This window comes from Geotrypetes seraphini, chromosome 9 (assembly GCF_902459505.1).
Source record: "Geotrypetes seraphini chromosome 9, aGeoSer1.1, whole genome shotgun sequence".
Taxonomy (NCBI): domain Eukaryota; kingdom Metazoa; phylum Chordata; class Amphibia; order Gymnophiona; family Dermophiidae; genus Geotrypetes; species Geotrypetes seraphini.
In genome coordinates this window covers 47684347-47702083 of record NC_047092.1, presented here as the reverse complement: position 1 = coordinate 47702083, position 17737 = coordinate 47684347, and the positions used below count along the sequence as shown (strand labels likewise).

The window sequence follows — 17737 nt, the reverse complement described above, 5'->3', positions numbered from 1 at the left end:
TAAATATACCAAAGCCCATTCAATTCCTATGGACTTAATGCAGTTACCATGGCAGCATCGCTACTGCAATGTTGAAAAAGGGACCCAGTATGTGGTCAGTGAAAGCAAGGAAAAAGCTTAAGCTTGATGAGGATATCACGTTAGAAGAGTTAATTCAGCTATCTCCAGGGTTAGATAGGTTTGGCATATAGTTTTGAAAGATTTAAGCCATTGTTGGCTCCACACCTTTTTCAGTGTTGGCAATATTCATATAGTAATGTAAATTTGCTCTTAGACAGTATTTGAATTGCTGATCCTCTAGAATACCCACCTGGGGAGGGCAATAATCAAAGTTCTTGAAATAAGAGAGGGGATGGATCTAATATTTTTTTAATAAGCCAAGCTTATTGTTTTAGAAAACCCACAGAAGAATCCTCGATTTCTTACAATTATAGACCCATTTCACTAATGAATGTTGACTGTAAGATTTATGTCTAAAAATTATCTAATAAGCTGGGGAGATTATCGGCACAATTATATACAGGCTTCATGAAGTTGTGCTACTTCATCAATATCAGACAAAACATATAAATTGGCTAATAGCAGACCTATCCCTTATTGCCCCCACAAAAAAAGACTTTTGAAAGAGTAGGAATATTTATTTTTAGTGTTAGAATGGGTTGGTGTGGTGAAAACTCTTTACATTTATCCTAAAGCTAGGCTTTTTACTGTAATTAGGTGAAGACATGGTCACCCCTTGTCATCAGAACTCTTTTCCATTGGCTTTGAGTCCATAGCATGTGTTGCTTGGTAAGATGCATGTTCGGTGTTAAAGTTAGAAGCTGCTAATCAGCTCTCATTGTACACAGATGTTAATCTATTTCTAAATTAGAAGGTTCCATTCTGAATTTGTTTAGAACAATTGAACAAATTCAATAAGATGTAGGATGAAATGAATAAAGTCAATTGTAATCCCTAGATATTGATTAACTCAGTTTCACTTCAATTGATTTCAGAGGCGATCAAATATTTGAGCTTCATGTTTAGTTATTCGGATAAAGCAAAATGATGTAACAAAGTTTCTTTCTCAGAAAATGCAAATAGATGACATTTTAATCACCTTGCCTTTTATTTTTAATCCTGGTAGTAAAAGGTTGGATGCAATTAGAACATAAATTTAACTATTACTCATGATTTGAGTATCAGCACTTCTTTCAACAGAATGAGATTTTGAAAAGATGACAATCTGTGACAGAAGTACATTGGACATTATTCTGAACAGTAAGAGGGGCATAATCGAAAGGGACATCTAAGTCCATTTACATTAAATTCGCAAGTCGTCCAAAGGAAAAAACAGCTTAAGACACATTTTCGAAAAATACGTTCCAAATTTTTTTTGGTTCAAAAATTGTCTACTTATACATCCTGCCGATCTGATCATCCAAGCCGCTAAATTGTCCATCTTTATACCACATTTTCGTCCAAGTCCAAAATGCCTAGAACAAGCCCTGTTGGACATGGGAGGGGTTTGCAAAGTGATGGACTGCACACCCAGACATGCCACCTAAATAGTGGGGTACATTACAGCGCACTGCTGTGAACTTTACAAAAAGGGTGCCATGTCTTCTCCTCCCTACAGCTCCCTTATAGGTTACGGTGAGCCCCCCAAACCACCTCCAGAATCCCCTAGACCCACTTATCTACCACCCCAATAGCCCTTATGGCTGCAGGAGCCACTTATATGCCAGTAAAAAAGGGTTTTGAAGGTATATAGGGGAGTGCACATGTTTAAGTATCAATGCAGTGATTACAGGGGCTTATGGGCATGGGTCCTCCTCTCTATGGGTCTCTAACCCACCCCAAGACGACTTAAGCTGCCTTTGTGCTGGACGACTAAGCTTCCCTATGCCAGGCAGCCAGGTGATGATGATAATATGGAGGCTAAATTTTAAAGATGTGATTAATATTTTTATTGGGGTGGGGGGGTCGGTGATTACTGGGGTAGTGTGTGTGTGAGGGGGTCTGTGTTATGTGTTTTCAGTGCTTATCTGGTGAGTTTAGGTGGGTTTTTGTGACTTACACCATGTTTTACATGCTCTAAGTCACAACGTCCAAGTTCCATCAATCCTGGGCTGTATAACTTTCGGTTATAAATGCTGTACAACTAAGTTTAAGCCGGCCCACGTCTCGCCCAACTCCCGCCCTTGACACTCCTCCTGAAACACCTTGTTTAGCTTTGGTTGTTCAGCGGCACTATGAAGGCCTAGGTCGTTTAGAAATACGTCCAAAACCCGTTTTTAGTATCGGCACTTAGACGTTTTTAAGAAATGTTCGTCCAAGTACCGACTTATGCCGGGTTTTGGACGTTTTTCTCTTTCAATTATAAGCCCCTGAGGGTTTCAGGGTTGGTATCTATCCTTGATATTTTTTATGGTTTATCAAAATGTTTAGATACCTGTTAATATTTTAAGACTAAATAAACAAGATGACAATAAGACCCTGATTCTGTTGAAAACCATCTCAAAAAACACTAGCTCTGTATTGTACCACCTTTACAGAAACTCATGTATTGTAACACCATTACAGAAGCTCATGCAAACTGCTCTGAATTGACTCCCCAGTCATTAGTAGTGGTATAGATGCTTTCAATAAAAATAAATATATAGCAAGGTGCCTATCAGTGCCTACCCATGCCTACTTGAAAAGTAGGCATAATAAGGAGTAGAGTTTGGGGGTGGAATGATTATAATATACTGGCACCTAAGTTAGAGACACCTACTAAGGCAGGGGTGTCCAATGTTGGTCCTCGAGGGCCGCAATCCAGTCGGGTTTTCAGGATTTCCCCAATGAATATGCATTGAAAGCAGTGCATGCAAATAGATCTCATGCATATTCATTGGGGAAATCCTGAAAACCTGACTGGATTGCGGCCCTCGAGGACCGACATTGGACACCCCTGTACTAAGGCAAAAAGGGCCCAAAAGTTGGTTCTTTAAGGCCTGGGGAAGTTCTCATATCTTGTATGATTGTTCAGTTATATCAAATTTTTGGAAGATAAGACATAATTATGTGTGTCTTTAGTGTAAGAAACATTCTTATAATTAGTGATGTTTTGACAAACAATAAAGCATGGGACTTATTTTAATTAATATTAATATGTATTCTAAATAATTGGATAGATAATATCCAGAATACAATGGTGGTGGGGTGGAATTTGATGTTTATAAATATGAATTGATAATAGGAGAAAACTAAAAATAAATTATTGAATGTAAAGCCACTCTGGTAAGCATTGTATATATTTTATTATATTTAGGACTTATTTTAGAATAACTATTTGCTATCTACACTTGTAAATGTTGGAAGTTAATCATATAACTGGAATTTAAACGTACTGTATAATCAGTTTCAGAAAGCTGGGGTTTATACATGTAAATTTGAGCTACATGCATATTGCAAGGGGGTATGCTTTGGGCTGAAACAGGGCCTAACTAAAATCGACATGTGTATTTCCCATTTCATAAGGAGAATGCATATCTTTGATTAAATAAATCAATGTTGGGATTTACAGCTGCTTCAGGGTACTTATAGGGATTCCCCCCCCCCCTCACATACACACACAACTATTAGAGTATACAAAGGTTGAAGCTCCTATATTTAATTATGAACATTTAGGGATTGTTTATCAAGCAGCATTTTATTGCGGTCCGGTGAGGTAAATGCTCCGAAGCTCATTCAACTCCTAAGAGCCCACATAAAACGCTCTACCGCTGCTTGATAAAAAGAGTCTTTAGATATGTAGTTTTCCAAAATGGCAGACAGGAAGGTAGAAGAGAAGCAGACTATATAAAGAAATATAGTCTTTATTCAATATACTTCCAGGAAACAAATAAAATGCCTGACATGGTCACTGCTTGCTCTGAGATAAGTTCTGTATGGGTTTCTGCCAGGTACTTGTAACCTGGATTAGTCACTGTTGTAAGCATCATACTGGGCTAGATGGACCATTGGTCCGACCCAGTATGGCTGTTCTTATGGTCTTATGTTTCCTTATAGTGAGCAATCCACTAGAGGGGTTTGTGATCCATGACTAGCAAGAAGTAACATCCTATCAAATAATACTGGAATGTTTCCAATACCCATTCGACCGCTAGGGTCTCTTTCTCAATAGGGTCTCTTTCTTAATAACTGCATTATTCCAATCTTGGGAAAACAGTTTCTAGCTAATAGAGTATTCTTCTCATTCATTCTCTTGGGCCAGGATTAGAAACATAGAAACATAGAAGATGACGGCAGAAAAGAGCCATAGCCCATCAAGTCTGCCCACTCTAACGACCCCACCCCCTTGATTTTACCCCCCTAGAGATACCACATGTATATCCCATTTCCATTTTTACCCCCCCTAGAGATCCCACATGTGTATCCCATTTCCTTTTAAAATCTGGCACGCTGCTGGCCTCAATCACCTGAAGTGGAAGTTCATTCCAACGATCGACCACCCTTTCGGTGAAGAAGAACTTCCTGATGTCGCCATGAAATTTACCACCCCTGATTTTCAGCGGATGCCCTCTTGCTCCAAGTCCTTAGTCTGTACCATAAATGACCAGCTGAAGCAGTGGCATAGCCAAGGAGGGAGGCACCTGACATCACCGAACCGTGTGCCCCCTACTCTTCCCTGCCACTTGAGTACCAACTCCAAGTACCTCTTGAAATATATATATTGAGTATTATGATATACTGCTTAAAACATATTTGAATGAAAAGAAGATGCATCAGTGTGAGCAGCATCTTCCACCTCCTGCTCATACTGGTCTTGGTTCCCTTCTGATGTCACATCCGGTCCCATGATCAGGAAGTGACATCAGAAGGGAGCCAAGGCTGGCGGGAGCAGGAGGTGGAAGATGCTGCTCACACTGATGAACATTTCAAGAGGTACGCATGGGGTCGGAGAGGAGGAAGAGCACTAGTACTCACACTAAGACGGCACCTGGAGTGGTCCATCCCTTTGCCCCCCCCCCTCCCCTTACTATGCCACTAGGCCAGGGGTGGGCAACTCCAGTCCTCGAGGGCCGGAATCCAGTCGGGTTTTCAGGATTTCCCCAATGAGTATGCATGAGCTCTATTTGCATCCACTCATTTCAATGCATATTCATTGGGGAAATTCTGAAAACCTGACTGGATTCCAGCCCTCGAGGACCGGAGTTGCCCACCCCTGCACTAGGCTGAAGTCATAGCTAATCAGCATCAGCTCTGAGCAGAGGGCCTCTTTCAGGTGCTGTTAAGGGGGAATACTACTTTCTTATAGACTCCCTCACAGTGCATATGTGTTACAAAAGTAATATAAGTGCCTATGTGCCTTTGTGAAATAATGTTCCAGAAAGTAAAATATAAAAATTAGAATGGATCAAGGCAGAAAAGTGACTAGCACATTCTAATGTAAATAAGATATTTGAGAGAATAGAACTGCTTGAGAAGGTAGATTAACAGCAGCAGTGTGTGAGTACACATGTGTAGGTGGTGAAGGTGGAGAGGTGGTGAGGGTTCAAACACTGAACTTTGGAGACTATCAAAAGAGAGTGGGAGTTAAAAAGAAAAAAAAAATGTTTCTTGAGACAGTCAGAAATGTGAAGCGAGGCTGGAAATACATTTCAACACAATGCAAGAAAGACAAAGGTCAGCAAAAGTTGACAAAAAGGACACAGTGTTTGACAGCATTGAAGATCAAGGTGAATAAAAATTGAAGACAATTCTCTGCATATGGCACCAGAGCTGTGAATTAATAATGCACAATAAAAGGATGCCTAAACAACAGATGATAATAAAAGCTTGATTGAAGAGGAGCACAGAAAAAAAGTAGAGAAGAACAGACATGAGGTCAGTGAGGCCAACTTTCTCCTGAAGTTTAAGAAAATAGCAATAGGGTATCTACTTCAGGAAAAAGTGGGGAAAAAGAACCTCTTAAAATGAATCAAAGAGTAATGAGTACAATACTCAGCAGTCAAGCTACTGAATAAAAACATACGGATAATTTATCCTTACATTTTTATGCATAGTTTGAGCCAAGCTATATGTTAGTCTGGCCACTGAATAAATGTATATGGAGAACATATACAGCTCTGAGAAAAAGTGCATGAACCCAAATATAATAATAGGAGCTACAAGATTTTACCATGATACCTATATTTAGTTGAAAGTAAATATAGTGGAGTTAGAAAAGGTACAGAGAAGGGCAACAAAAATGATAGAAGGGATGGGACAACTTCTCTATGAGGACATATTAAAGCAGCTAGGACTCTTCATCTTGGAGAAAAGACAGCTCAGGAGAGAAATTATTGAGGCCTATACAATACTGAGTGAGTTAAGGTTAGTTTTGGGGTGGTTTGGGGCCTATACTCTATAGCAGGGGTGTCCAACCTCAGCCCTCGTTGGGTCAAGTTTTCAAGAATTCCCAAATGAATATGCATGAGGCCTATTTGCATACAATGGAAGCAGTGCATGCAAATAGATCTTGTGCAAATTTATTGGGGAAATCCTGAAAACCCGACTAGATTGTGACCCTCAAGGATCAATGTTGGACAACCCTGGTCTATAGGCAATTTAGGTTTAATTTGGGCTTTGCTATTCCCAACAAGGAAATCAACAAAAGTATAAACTACAAAAAAATCTCAGAGACATTCTTCTAACAACACTAGGCTGACCGTTACATATGTTTAAATTTGTCAAAAGCCTTAAATGATCCGGCTTTTTCTGTATCCCTTGATATAGAGAAGGCCTTTGATTGAGTTGAATGGACCTTCATGTATCAAGCAATGGAGTGGTTTGGTATAGGTTCAGGATTTATACAAAAGGTTCAAACATTGTATAGCTCCCCTGTTGCTAAACTGTACATTAATAATAGTTTTTCAGAAGGTTTTAGGTTGCAGAGGGGGGTTAGACAAGGTTGTCCCTTATCTCCTCTGCTTTTTGATATTGTATTAGAACCCTTGTTATTAGCCATTCAGCAAGCGAAGGAGATACAGGGTATTCCTCGTAGAGATCGGGAATATAAGGTCTTTGCTTATGCGGATGATATACTACTCTTTGAGAAATCCTGAGACAACCATTCCTTGCTTACTTGAAATGATTGAGAAATTTGGAAAATTTTCAGGATACAAGATAAATTGGAGTAAATCAGAAATTCTTCCACTTAATGCCCATTGTACAAAAGGTTTGTTTGATTCATTTCCCTTTCTTTGGAAAGAGGATGGAATAAAGTATTTAGGCATTTGGATTAAAAATACCCTGGAAGAAACAATGAAAATAAATGAAAAATCTTTATTACAGAAGGTAACAGAAACGTTTGAGCAATGGAATCCTTTACATCTTTCATGGTGGGGGACAATCCAAACTATTAAAATGATGATTTTGCCTGTGGTTTGTTATCAGATGAGTATGTTGCCTGTTTTTTGTTCAAGGGTCCTTTTATAAAAAATTAAATAGCATTTTTACAAAATGTATTTGGCTGGGTAAAACTCCTAGAGTTGCTTTGAATTTTCCCAATTTTTATAGGTACCATCAATCCTATATTCTGCGCCAGGGTATGTATTGGGTCCTCCCAGAGCTCATGGAAAAACTCCCAGATTGGTTGTGGTTAGAATGGCAACTCATGTCTCCTATACGTCTATGCCATGTTCTCAGTATTAAAATTCCTAGGTACTGTAAAGATAACAGAATATTAGTTGATACATGGAAAACATTGCGATTTGTAAGTAATTTAACAACTATTCCAATTCACAAATTTACAAATCAATCTATATGGCTAAACTCCTAGATTCAAATTGGCGGAGAAAAGCTCGCCTGGAAGCATTGGATGATAGCAGGAATACGGTTATTGGATGATGTTATCTCTAATGGTAAACTGCTTGAGTTTTCACAGTTGCAACATAAATATGATCTCAATAAATCAGATAGTTTTAGATGGTTGCAACTGAAGCAGGCCATTCAGGCGGGGTTCCCTGAGTGGGAAAACCTTAATAATCAATATAGTATAGAGTTCTTATGCTTCCAGGCTGCCCAGTGGTATAAACTGCTGACTGGATTTATTAAAAAGAAACCAAAAACTGGTCTGAGAGACATTTGGAGCATTGAGATCAAGCATCTAATTTCTGCATCTCAGTGGCCACAAATTTGAACTTGGAGGATGAGATGTACGGTGTCAGCATCTATGAGACAAACATGGGTTTTTCTGTTACATAGAGCATTATGGACCCCTGTTCTGTTACAAAAATTGGATAGCTCTAAGTCTAATAGATGTTGGCACTGTCATCTCGAAGCAGGGACTTTAGATCATTTATTATTCTATTGTCCATTTATTATGACTTTTTGGAAATCAATTTGGGACCAAATTAATTGTTTATTAGACAATCCAGTGGCATTGTCATATGATACTGTGCTGTTTGGTATGGCAATGAGAGCAAAAAGTTAGATTTCTTCAAATAATAACAAATTATTACTTATAATGACTGGGGTTGCCATTCAACAAATTACATATAATTGGAAAAACTGGAGTAGATTAAATTATAATTTCTGGTGGAATTCCTTCTGTCATATTTATAAAATGGAAAGATTTATTGCAATACAACGAGGATGTTTTAGGAAATTTCAAGATGTGTGGGAGCCATTAACAAAATATTGTACTGATTAGATGACATTTTTTTCCCTTAAATTTACAGGTTCAATTATGAGGGGGGAGGGGGGTAATTTTATGATTACATATTGTACAAGGTATTGATTATATAATAGGAAGGGTTGGGAAGGGTGGGAGATAAGAATATATCATTTGTACTATTAATGATTATTAAGTGATATACTTATTGTTAATCTGTTTTAACATATTGACACACTTATTGTAAGTTCGAAAATTAATAAAGATTAAAAAAAAAAAAATAAAAAATCTCTAGATATGTTGCTCAATTGTGGTCACTGAGGAGCACCCCGCTTCAAACCGGGTCTCAACACAACTTAAGAGGGAGAAAAAAGCCTCAAATTAATGTAGCAGCATGTACTTCCACTGCTTTCAATATTATCATAGGCATAAAAAAAACTCCCTCAAAACACTTAGGTTTAGAAATGAGAACCACTGGGAATGTGCGAATAATGAGAATGAACTGTAGCATGGATTTAAATCTTATTTTTAAAAAAGCAGTTATCTTAGATTTACATTTACACGATGATTCATTGATGAAAGTTAGACATATTACAATCACAGTTGTGTATCTAGCCTAAATGTCATTCTTGGTAGAGAATGACACAGGGACCGTTTACTGCGATAAACCGTGGTCACCACAGTAAATCAGAAGGAATGGAGACATTTGCAACTGGATTACCGCAGGATTGGGGACAAAACCTTTCACCGCCCCACAGGAATGGGGACAAGACCTTTTACTGTCCCATGGGAGTGGTAAAGTCTTGCTCCTGTAATAAAAAAATTGTGCCCATGTCAGACTCAGTATCTCCTCTCCAGCTCCTCTTGCGCCTATTATACCTTCAGGAGCCAGCTATGCCGTATTGAAGGCAGAAGGAACCCAAAACCAAAGCCTGAGACCAATGTGATTTGAAGAATAAAATTACCAGACAACAAAAGGTAGAAAAAAAAAATTATTTTTTATTTTGTGATTAGAATATTTCAGATTTGAAATATGTATCCTGCTAGAGCTGGTATTAGACATAACTGGGGACCACAAAGCTTCTTTAGCTTCCAGCTGGCTTAGGGCTCTCTTTCTGACCAGGGGGCAGTTGCCCTAGTTGCTCTCCCCTACACTATTCCTGCCATGTGTGACTGAAGTATTCTGTTAGCTTGATTTTTCTATGTAGCATTCTGTAGTAATTTGATTTGTTCAGTTTTCACAACAATGGAGGCGATATTTGTGAAAGGGAGGAGACACAGGGGTTTTGTAGATTCCTGCTCTGTATTATTTGTGTTTATAAAATGACAATTGTACAGAATTATTGTCTCTTTATATACTTTAATAAAATAAGTTCAGTATAAAATCATAACTATTCGAGGCTTGTGCGGATGGAATCTGACAGTTTGCAGGGCGGGGACTGAGCTTGCGGGTCGGGGACGGGGATTGAGCTCGTGGGAATGGGGCAGGGACGGGGACTGAGCTCATGGAGATGGGGCAGGAATGGTGATCAATTTTTTCCCTGTGTCATTTTCTATTAATTGTCTCAAATTATGGCATTTATGGCCACTGGCTTTCTTTAAATTACACTTAATATGGAAACTACATAGCATGTTGGAATATCATACTTTCTTTCTGGTTATTCAGTTGCTGATATTGTCCAAATTGGATTACTATGAGTCCTTACCTTGGGTTATCTAAATAAATGTCTCATGTGCTACAAGTAGTACAAAATGTCACTACAAGACTAATTACCCAATTATATTAACCATCATTTGATGCATTTACATTGGCTTCCTATTGCCCAGCATGGTGAATTTAAAATTGGAATCTGAATTTTGAAGCCATATTCTAATGATGCCTTGTAGATCCGAGGTAAATTCTAAAGTGGAAGGACTCTGGGAGGGCACTGATTCTTCAGAGGCAATTAGCAGTGACTTCAGTGTCTTAGAGGCACTTGGGTAGAGCTTGTGCCATGTTGCTCTCAGTAGTTGGTCCAGTGTTCTGAAACTCTTGCTGATTTATACTGTGAGAATGATTTTCTAAAGGCCTTGAGAATGATGGCAGCATCAAAAATAATCTGTACTGATAATTTTACTATATTTATAAGTGTTTTTACATATTTTATTGTTTTTATATTATTTTATAATTACTTTATTGTGTGATTTATATTGTTTGTTTTGTATGTATTTTATTGCATATGTTTATCTCTACACTGTATAGCACACATGTGATATATACTGTGTATTATATATATATATATATATATAAATATATATAAATTTATAATATATAAATATATATAAATAAATACACAATATATATATATATATATATACATTTTAATCAATAAAATTAAATTGTGATTTTAATCAGTCAGGGATCCAGGTAAAAAATACATTAATCCCTTGTGTGTGTAGCTATTTACTACTATGGCTAGGCATTTTGTGAAGAACTGTGAAATGATTGCTAAAATGGATTGGATTGGATGCAATATTGGAGGGGATGTGTTCCTATTAACCTTCTGTGACTTGGAATGGAAAGTTGAATTCTCTTGACAGTACCATGAAACTACTGCTAGAGGTCTATGACACTATTTTGAACCTGGTACTAGGCGGAAAGGGAACAGAGGGGGACCACTACCTTTACTTACCATTAGACCACTAAACCTTGCATCTGGGTATGTCCTATAGGAAGAAGGAGGGTTGGAGTGGGGACAAGTGGGAATAGCATGTACTATGTGTGTGGGGGGGGGGAGGGGAGTTGGGGGATCAGAGAGTCTGATTGGGGGAAATGAAAGTGATGTCTGATTGTGAGGGTGAGAGATCAGAAGGGGTGTCAGTTCAAGGGAATGGTTGGATCAGAGAAGAAAGATCTGATAAGGAGTGGAGGATTGGAGCAGGAGAGTTTGAATCAGGGTTAGAGCTGTTTCAGCACTATTGGACTGTCATAGTACAGCTGCACTTACTTCTCTTGAGTTTGTGTTAATTACAGTCTCGCTATCAGCAGTTGTGACAGGCAGTACATGTTGCCAACCCCTCCTTACTGTTAGTCAGCCATCTCTTCAACCCTTCCTTCGTCATGCCCAGATCTCCATTTTACCTGCATTAAACAGCTAGAGTGCATTTCTTATAGTGCTATGCTGCTTTAAACACACCGCCTCAGAATTATTTCAGTATGTCAACAAGAAAGAAAGCTATTGACATCTATGAATGTGCAATCTCTAGTGTCAGGCCCGAGAGTTTTGAGAAGCATGGCAAGCGCTCCTTGCAGGTGGGCTCATAAATAGCTCTGGTAGCTCCTAAGAAGGCATCGCCAGAAATATTGGCCCAATAAAAACAAATCATTGCTTGTAATGTCTAAGGAAGAATTGGTAATTTTTATTTGCTAAGCTTAAGACAGAAATAGCTAGTGTTGGAGGAATAAGTTTGGAACTTGTGTCTGAACAGCGGTCTGACCTTCAAGAGTTGGGTCACAGAGTCGACAAGCTGAATACGTGCACGGAGGACCCAGTGCAATTGTCCATTTCCTGAAGTACGAGATGGGTTAAAGGGAGTCTCCAGAGCAGGCAGCATTTAGATGTTGCTGAGCAGCCGTTGTCTGAGCAATTTGAAGGTACAGAACAGGTGTGGTAAGGAAGTGCATGGAGAGGCGCTGACAGAGGTAGGGTGATTAATTTTATTAGATGTGATTAATTTTGAACATCCTCCTTTTACAAAACCGTAGCGCAATTGTTAGCACTGGCCGCGGTGGTAACAGCTCTGATGCTCATAGGAATTCTAAGAGCGTCGGAGCTGTCACCGCCATGGCCAGCGCTAAAAACTCCGCTACAGTTTTGTAAAAGGAGGGGGAATAATGTGTTAAATGTGTAACTCTAATATATTTTATACAGTGAGAGAAAGATAAAGATATATAGAGATAGTACATTTTCCTTTCCCCCCACCCACACTTTCACAAAGCCGCACTAACGGCTGCCACTGTGGTAACTGTTCTGAAGCTTTGGGGATTTTGCCGGGCAGTAGCATGGCATTGTAAAATGGGGTGGGGGTATTAATAGTTTTTATGTATTTTGTAGTACCAGCATAAACAAAGCTCTGTAACCTGTTCACCTAATTCACAAGTTTCATTATCTGCCTTATAAGTTTATAATTCAATTACACTTTGGTTGGTTGGTTTGGTTTATTTATAATCGACATTATACAAGGCGAAGTACATCAACTCATTCATAAATATACATAAAAAACATTTCAATTATTTTACAAAAATAAAAATTGACAACACCAAATTACATAATCAGAGTGACATATTAACATTAACATCGTCAAACCAGCCACTACTTTGGTGGAGTAACAAAGATGTGCTTTAACAGATTCTTATCTTAATCATAAGTCTACTTATAAAGTCATCCACCAAAGAAAATAACTATAAAATATAAACTTTATGTTACATTGACATAAGTTCTTGCTTATAAAATTACCCCCCTACAGCGGGTAAGAATCCAGTGGAATTGGTTTGTACATGAACAGACTGTTTTGAAATTATGTTCTTGATATCCTGAGCAAGTTCTTAGCATATAAAGGCCAAAGGGTTCTTTTACTAAGATGCACTAACAGATTTAGGCTCCAGTTTCACTGTATAAATGGCACCTAAAATTTCCACGCCGAGCAGTGTGGGACTTAGGCGTGATTCTATGAAAGCTAGGCACACCTTATGGAATCGCGCTTAGTGACACCTAAAGTTGTCTTAGGTGTCAATAGGCCTCTGAACCTTGGCACACCCTATTTATACCAGGATTTTCTTGGACCAATTGAGTGCTCCTAAGTGCAAAACAAGTGCATACATGAAAAATACGCCCACTATCCACCCCCCTACGTTGTAAAATTTAATGTTGTTTTATGAGGGAATGAATTCCCCCCACATTCCACGAGGTTAACGTGTACTCCAGAACAGGGCAGTCAGAGGAAAAAAGCTACAAAAAGATACTTCCTGAAGGGCACCAGAAGGGTGTCCCAGCCACCACCCCTTCAGCTCCAGCCATAGTCCCCCGAATAGCCCCCAAACATACCCCCTCAGCCTACGCAAAGTAATACTCCCCTCCCTCCCCAACTCCATGAGACCCCCCCTCCAACCACCCCAACCAAGAATCCCCCATCTAACCTAACCCCCCCTCGGCTCCCCAGCCCCAAAGAACAGCCCTCTCCTCCTTCCTCTCCGCACATCCCCATCCCCATCCACCTCCCAACCTCCCCCAGCCTAGTCCCGTGACACCTCCTAAGGGGCGCCACTTCCAGGAAACTGTGTACACCCTCCACGGGAATCCCTCAGTAATGCCACACCGATGGTCTAAGCCCAACCAGCAACAAAGAAGCTCCAAGACAAAGGGGGAAGAAGAAGGAGAAGAAAGGCACCCCCAGAGCGCATCATGTGAGTTCATGCCGCAGGGCAAATAATGGAAAACCCCATAAGGTACCCCTCCCCACCCACCCACCCTTCCCCTCAAGCACACTACAAACAGTCAAACCCCCCCCAACCCCCATACCTTGCAAACACTCCCCAAAAGAACACAAAAAGAGCTCATGTACAGCAAGAGACAAGAGGCCCCCACAGGGGAGGCACAGCCCAGGCTAAGGGGCCAAACAAGGACCCCCAACAAGGTCCAAAAATAGTAGGCCGTCGGGCTCACCAGACTACTGGGCCCCCTCATCTGCTGCTGCCCCTCACACAGGGCCCTCAGGGATCTGCTCCATGATGAAACGCTGCACCGCCTCCAAGGTGTCAAAATGGTGGGCCCTGCCCTGATGCACCAATTGCAATCGGGCTGGGTACTACAAGAATGCAATGTTACACTGGATGAGCCGGATATACAGGGGTGAGAACTGGCATTGAGCTTGGGAAATTCAGCTGAATAGTCCTAAAAGCACAGGATGGCACAATTCTCATACAGCAACTTCTTTCCCTGCCGCAACCCTCTCAGGACCTCCATCTTATGCCTGTAATTAAGGAGGTGGCAGATAACCGCCCTCGGGCGGTCCACAGACTCCCGATGCGGCCCCAAACCATGGGCCCTCTCGATCCTCAATGGACCCGGGGTCCGTGGCAGAGACAAGGACTCTGGCAACCAGCACTTGAGAAAATCCCCGAGCTCTGCTTCCTTCAACGTTTTGGGCAAGCCGATAAAACGCAGGTTGTTGCACCGCAATCTGTTTTCCAGATCATCAATCTTGGCCTGCAATGCTGCAATGGTGGAGGTATGTGCTGCCTGTTCTTGGGAAATACGCTGAACAGAGTCCTCCTCTGCGCTAACATGCTGCTGCGTCTCCCAGACCTCCGAAGTAAGAGAAGCAAAGCGCTGATCCAGCGTATCTAGCTTGTCGAGGATACGCTGTAGCTTGTCCTCCAAGGAACCCTCAATTGCCACTTGTACTTTGGCCGTAAGTTCAGACACCCACCCAGAGCTTGGGGCCTCTGGAGATGAGGGCGCTACACGGTCCACCATTTTAAGCTCCGTCTGTTTGGCCCGCTCCCGAGCCGGTCAGGTGAGCTTTGAAGCCATCTCGCTCCACTGCAATGAACGAGCACTCTCGGGAAGCCGGCAAGGATCACTGCGGTCCAATCCAGGGGAGTAAACGGTGAGGCCGATTTAAAGCTGATCTGTGGACGGGTGTAACGGAGCCGCAGCAGCTAGCTGTCTACAGCTCCATGTTTCCACTGGAAGTCTATTTAAAATTTTAATACAACTTGAAACTTGATATTAGGATGCCTATATGACAAGACAAAAAGAGTGCTTATTTTAAGTCAATTTCTTCAAGACAACATAGGTGCCTATATAGCATTATGTATAATAGGCTCCCAGATTCAGCCCCATAGTGCACAAATATCAATGCAGATAGCTACACCTGCTATAAAGAAGGTATAAATTTGTGCATGCACTCTAAGGGCTCCTTTTATGAAAGTGTGCCAGCGTTTTTAGCGCACGCTAGCTGAAAAACTACTGCCTGCGAAGGAGGAAGCAGTAGCGAAGGAAGACATAGTAGTGGCTAGCATGCGCTATTCCGTGCATTAAGACCCTAACACGCCTTCGTAAAAGGAGCCCTATGAGTGGGAAAGATATAGAGGAGACCCAAGAAAAAGCTAAGAAGCTAAAAGTACCACAAGAAAGCTTAGAAATGTTTTCTTGCCTACCTTCCAGAATGGGAGAGGGGAAAAAGCCTGAATAGTACAAAGCAGCACAGCTAGGTTTAATGTTCTGATATCAGGCAGCTGGAAGAGAAGGGTGACACAGCTCTCTCGGGCTTATTGTGCTGATGTCAGTCTAATCTAACACTACCTACTCAGCAAAATTCAGAAAGGGGGAAGAGTTCAGTCAGATCCCCTGACCTCAGAGAAGATATATTGCAAGAGTTCCTGAGAGAAGGGGAGAAGCACTAGAAACTTGGGTGCTGAGTTAGTTCCAGGAACCCAGGAGAGAACAGATGGTTAGAACCACAAATATCTCAAAGGATAAATTGTCACAAACTCAACACAGGCCGTGTTTTGGCAAAATTGCCTTTATCAGGCGTTCACAAACATATAGGGCTCCTTTTACTAAGGTGCGCTAGCGTTTTTAGCGCACGCAGGATATTACTGTGTTCTACGCAACTAGAACTAATGCCAGCTCAATACTGGTGTTAAGGTCTAGTGCGCGCTATTCCGCGCGCTAATGCCCTATTGCATCTTAGTAAAAGGAGCCTATAGTGTCCTTATTATATGAAACAAAGTGAATAAAAGATCTCCAAGACTCCAGAGGACAGACATGTAAAAATAAAAATTCATATATATGGATTAAAAATATATATCTCTCTGGGGCGGCAATTTATCCTCTCAGACTTTTGACTTATGTGTAGGTGCTAGAATGATTTATAAAAGCTGATAACACACAGTAGCAACCACCTGTGATTCTCTGCAGCAGTGTTTCATCAGGAATTGGTCCCTTGCCGACAAGAATTTGCTGAACCATAAAATAAGTTTGTTTTTAGCACTGTTTTATCATGGTTTGGTTTTGAGGCTGGTTGTCCTGTTTTTATTTCACTATGGGCACATTTACTTTTCTGAGCGCATCTTTCACGTATTTATAAATGACTAGATTTTGTCAGATGTTTTTGGATATTTGCTTTGAACCTTTTGTGCTGGTTATAATACTCAGTTCAAGCTTTGCATATTGATCCCCATTTTGATTGTTCTGTTCATTTTTTTATTATCTATACCTGAATTTGTAAAATAGCTGATCCCACGTCACGTGCCAGCAAATACATGCACACTACTCCAGCTGTTTTAGAGAAGGCTCTACATTGGCAGATCCTGTCCTAAATTATCATCAAGGCTTAATGCATTCAACCTGGATATCTCAATTCTGATTGATGCATTCTATGCTAAATGGGGTTCTCTATATTATACAGTAGAAATCCCAAAATTCAGACACCATAAATCTGGACCGTTCAAGAATCCAGACCATTCAGAATTGCATCATTTGGACTGCCTGAGAATCTTCTCTCCCTCCTACCCCCTCCCCTCACTCAATGCTCATCCCGTAGCTCTTCCTTACTCCCCCGTACAACCATCCGGTGTAAAGTATTTTACCTTTCTGGTATAAGGAAGCCTTCCTTTGTGTATCACTAGCAGCAGCCTTACATACAGGCTGCCTCCGGATGCCTTTCCCTCTGATCCTTCCCACTCTTCTGAAAATAGGAAGTTGCATCAGAAGGGGTGGGTGGGTCAGCAAGAAAGGAGCAATGCAGGCCAGAGGCAGTCTGTATATAAGGCTATCACTAGCACCACACAAAGTAAGGTTCTTACTCTGGAAAGGTAAAATACTTTACACTGGGGGCTTGGGGAGCAAGGGAGAGCTGTGGGTAGGTCAGGGAGTGGAGGAAGAGAGACACTGTACCATGTGGGGGGGGACTGGTCCCCCCTCCTTTGGGGTCAAACCCCAGTTCACCCTTCTTTGGGCTCAGGACCTCCTCTTTTGGGGTCTGTAGAGCTGCAGAGCCAGAGAGAGAAAGAGAGAGATACGTTGAATGGAGAAGAGAGATGCAGAGAAACACTGGATGGAGCAGAGA

General features: G+C 40.8%; 1 protein-coding gene across 6 annotated transcripts in view; it reads right to left on the bottom strand.

Moving 5' to 3' along the window:
- The window catches only part of GRM8 (glutamate metabotropic receptor 8), a 766318-nt gene that overhangs the window by 94974 nt on the left and 653607 nt on the right, over positions 1 to 17737 (bottom strand). The window contains exon 9 of one of the 6 annotated variants that reach the window (XM_033958936.1): positions 15332 to 15402. The exons of the other annotated variants lie outside the window; for them this stretch is intronic. Within the exon in view, the coding sequence (XP_033814827.1) occupies positions 15394 to 15402 (9 nt within the window). The 3' untranslated portion in view covers positions 15332 to 15393. Of the gene's footprint in view, positions 1 to 15331; positions 15403 to 17737 lie in introns of those variants that run through there. 6 annotated transcript variants of the gene reach the window in all.